The sequence below is a fragment of the Otolemur garnettii genome, unplaced genomic scaffold (genome assembly GCF_000181295.1).
Source record: "Otolemur garnettii isolate 467f Iridium unplaced genomic scaffold, OtoGar3 scaffold00041, whole genome shotgun sequence".
Classification (NCBI taxonomy): Eukaryota; Metazoa; Chordata; class Mammalia; order Primates; family Galagidae; genus Otolemur; species Otolemur garnettii.
The window spans coordinates 11,440,295-11,442,729 of NW_003852436.1; the positions used below are offsets into that span (position 1 = coordinate 11,440,295).

A 2,435-nucleotide genomic window follows, 5' to 3' on the forward strand; every position below is an offset into this window, starting at 1 on the left:
CCGAGCCAATTGAAAAACTTTTAAATTATCATCTACTCTGTGGCAGGTACTACAGTAGGTACTACAGAGGACCTGAGTCCTCTCAATGACCTGAGAGGTGGCCCTCATCAGCTCTTTTTTCTCTGACAGCTGATACGAAATAACAGTTTTCCACTGGCTATAGCCATTATCTGACTGGCCACGTTGGTTTTATATCTTTTGTCAGGGTTATTATCTTTCTTTCTTACACTCTTAACCAATTTTTATTCATAAATTATTTAATTAGATATTATTAGACCTAAGTAGCTGGTAAGACAAGTCTTAGCTAAATGGGTTACATCCCTGCCCACCACCTTTGTCCCTACACCTGTCTTGTTCTGACTGGCATTTGCTCCTGTGCAGGGCCCGTGGAGCAGCCACTCCCAGAGGGGTTCTCACCCTCGGCCTGCATCGTGGAGTACGGGAAAGCGCTGGACATCAGCTACCTGCAGTACCTGTGGGAGGCCCACACCAACATCCTGCACTGCATGCAGGACTGCCGCGTCTGGTCCGCCCTTTACGACGGGGACTCCCCCGACCCTGAGAAGTTTCTCCAGAGTCTGACAGAGGAGGGCAGTGCGAGCTCAGCCTACCCTGTATTTGGACTCCTACAGCAACTGCCCAGGAAGACTGGACCCCAGCTGGCTCTCAGAAAGGATAAGACCCAGACGGAGCTGGAATGGGATGACAGCTATGACACTGGGATCTCCTCAGGGGCTGATGCGGGCTCCCCTGGGCCAGATGACAATCTGGAGGCTCCAGGCCCCCCGGCACCTATTGATCCCCCCAAACATATCCAAGAGATGAAAAAGAATGCCATCTTGCTCTTCAAAGGGTCCTACATCGAAGAGTCAGACTTTCAGGATGATGTGATGGTATACAGGCTCTGTGCTGAGAAGGACTCTGAGGATGCCAAGGTTGCACAGGAGGAAACTGCAGGGTCACCAGTAGATGCCCAGACCAGCGATCCAAATGTCCCCATGAACAATGGTCCCCTTCTCAGCCCCCAGCCAGACATCGATTCAGAGGAGGAACACAACAGGAATAACTCAGACCTGTTTCAGAATGTGTCCAAGGAACCAAAGCAGGAGACTGAGCCTAGAGCAGCCGAAGAACCAAACTCAGACTTAGCATCCCCCGTCTCTGGTGCAGAGCACAGTTCAGACCTGATGGTTATCGACCCAGAGAGCGAAGACCTCATCGCCCAGTATGACCAGATTATTAAAGAACTGGATTCTGGCACCGAGGGCTTGATAGAGCAGACTTTCCCCACACCTGAACCCTTGCTTCTTCCAGGGGAGGAAGAAGAAAAAAGAGAAGAGAACAAAGGAGACAAGGAAGAGGAGGAGGAGGAGGACTGTGACTCATTCACAGTGGAAACTCCTGCTGTGGAGACCGTGCCTTCCCCCTTTGGGGTGAGAGACGAGACTGCCTTCACCAGTCACCAGCCCATGAGGACTCAAAGCACTCCGTTCACAGGTGACAATCTTAACTTGGTTTGTGGTTTCTGCTTTTGAAACTACTTATATATTTTGGAACAGGAAAGTAAGGTAGGTGAAGGTAAGACGCATTATCAGTTTACCTAACAGAGGACTGAAAATGTTTTTGTAAAGAGCAAAGAGGGGGGTTTTATTTTTGTCATTCTTGTAGTGACTTTGTTTCTTCAGTAAATTAGGGGTTATATTTTATTGTTTAGTAACTTCTCTTGATATGTCCGTGATCAAGTAATAGGACTAATTAAACCACACAAGAACCCAGTCTTATTTAACAGCTTCATTTTCTTGGCACTTATTTATATGTGTACTTTAAAAATTACTCTGTCCCCCCTAGCATGTGTGGCCCACGAGGAGATGAGGGCAGAGATGGCGTTTGTTCTTGGCTCTATCCCGTGCATCTGAACAGGGAATGGTGCACAGACTAGGTGAAAGCTAGTAGCTGTGTGCACACATCAGAGCCCCTTGGGACAAGCTAGTTCTGCCTTTGCCTGGGAGCTCTTTTCAGATAATCAAAAGATCTTGATCCAAAAATATGTAGAGTAGACCTACCTAAACTCAACTTCTTCTAAAGAGCAGGTGTGTCGAAGTGATATACCACCAGGAATAGGTGGAAATCATGTAAGAGGCAAAGAGATAAGATACAGATAAGTTCATTGGGATGAAGAATTATGGTAGAAGTCATCATTAGATATTAGCCAGCAAAATCTGAATGTGCACATTGTGGTGCAGAGGGAATTGCCACAGAGGAGAGGGTTCATTACGCTCAGGAAAGGCTGGGGTGTGACCCCTGCATGGTGTCCAGGTAGCAACGAGAGATGCTGGAAGATGCTGGCAAGAGTCAGGTCTCGGTGACTCCAGGCTCTAGCATATGCCAACCACATGGCCATGACATCCCTGCCCCTCCATCTGGCCCTGTGAGGA

General features: G+C 48.1%; 1 protein-coding gene across 1 annotated transcript in view; it reads left to right on the plus strand.

Moving 5' to 3' along the window:
- The window catches only part of FAM160A1 (family with sequence similarity 160 member A1), a 241,812-nt gene that overhangs the window by 226,039 nt on the left and 13,338 nt on the right, over window positions 1-2,435 (plus strand). Inside the window, exon 10 of the mRNA XM_003790218.3 lies at window positions 382-1,497. Coding sequence (XP_003790266.1) covers window positions 382-1,497 — 1,116 coding nt within the window. The remainder of the gene's footprint in view (window positions 1-381; window positions 1,498-2,435) is intronic.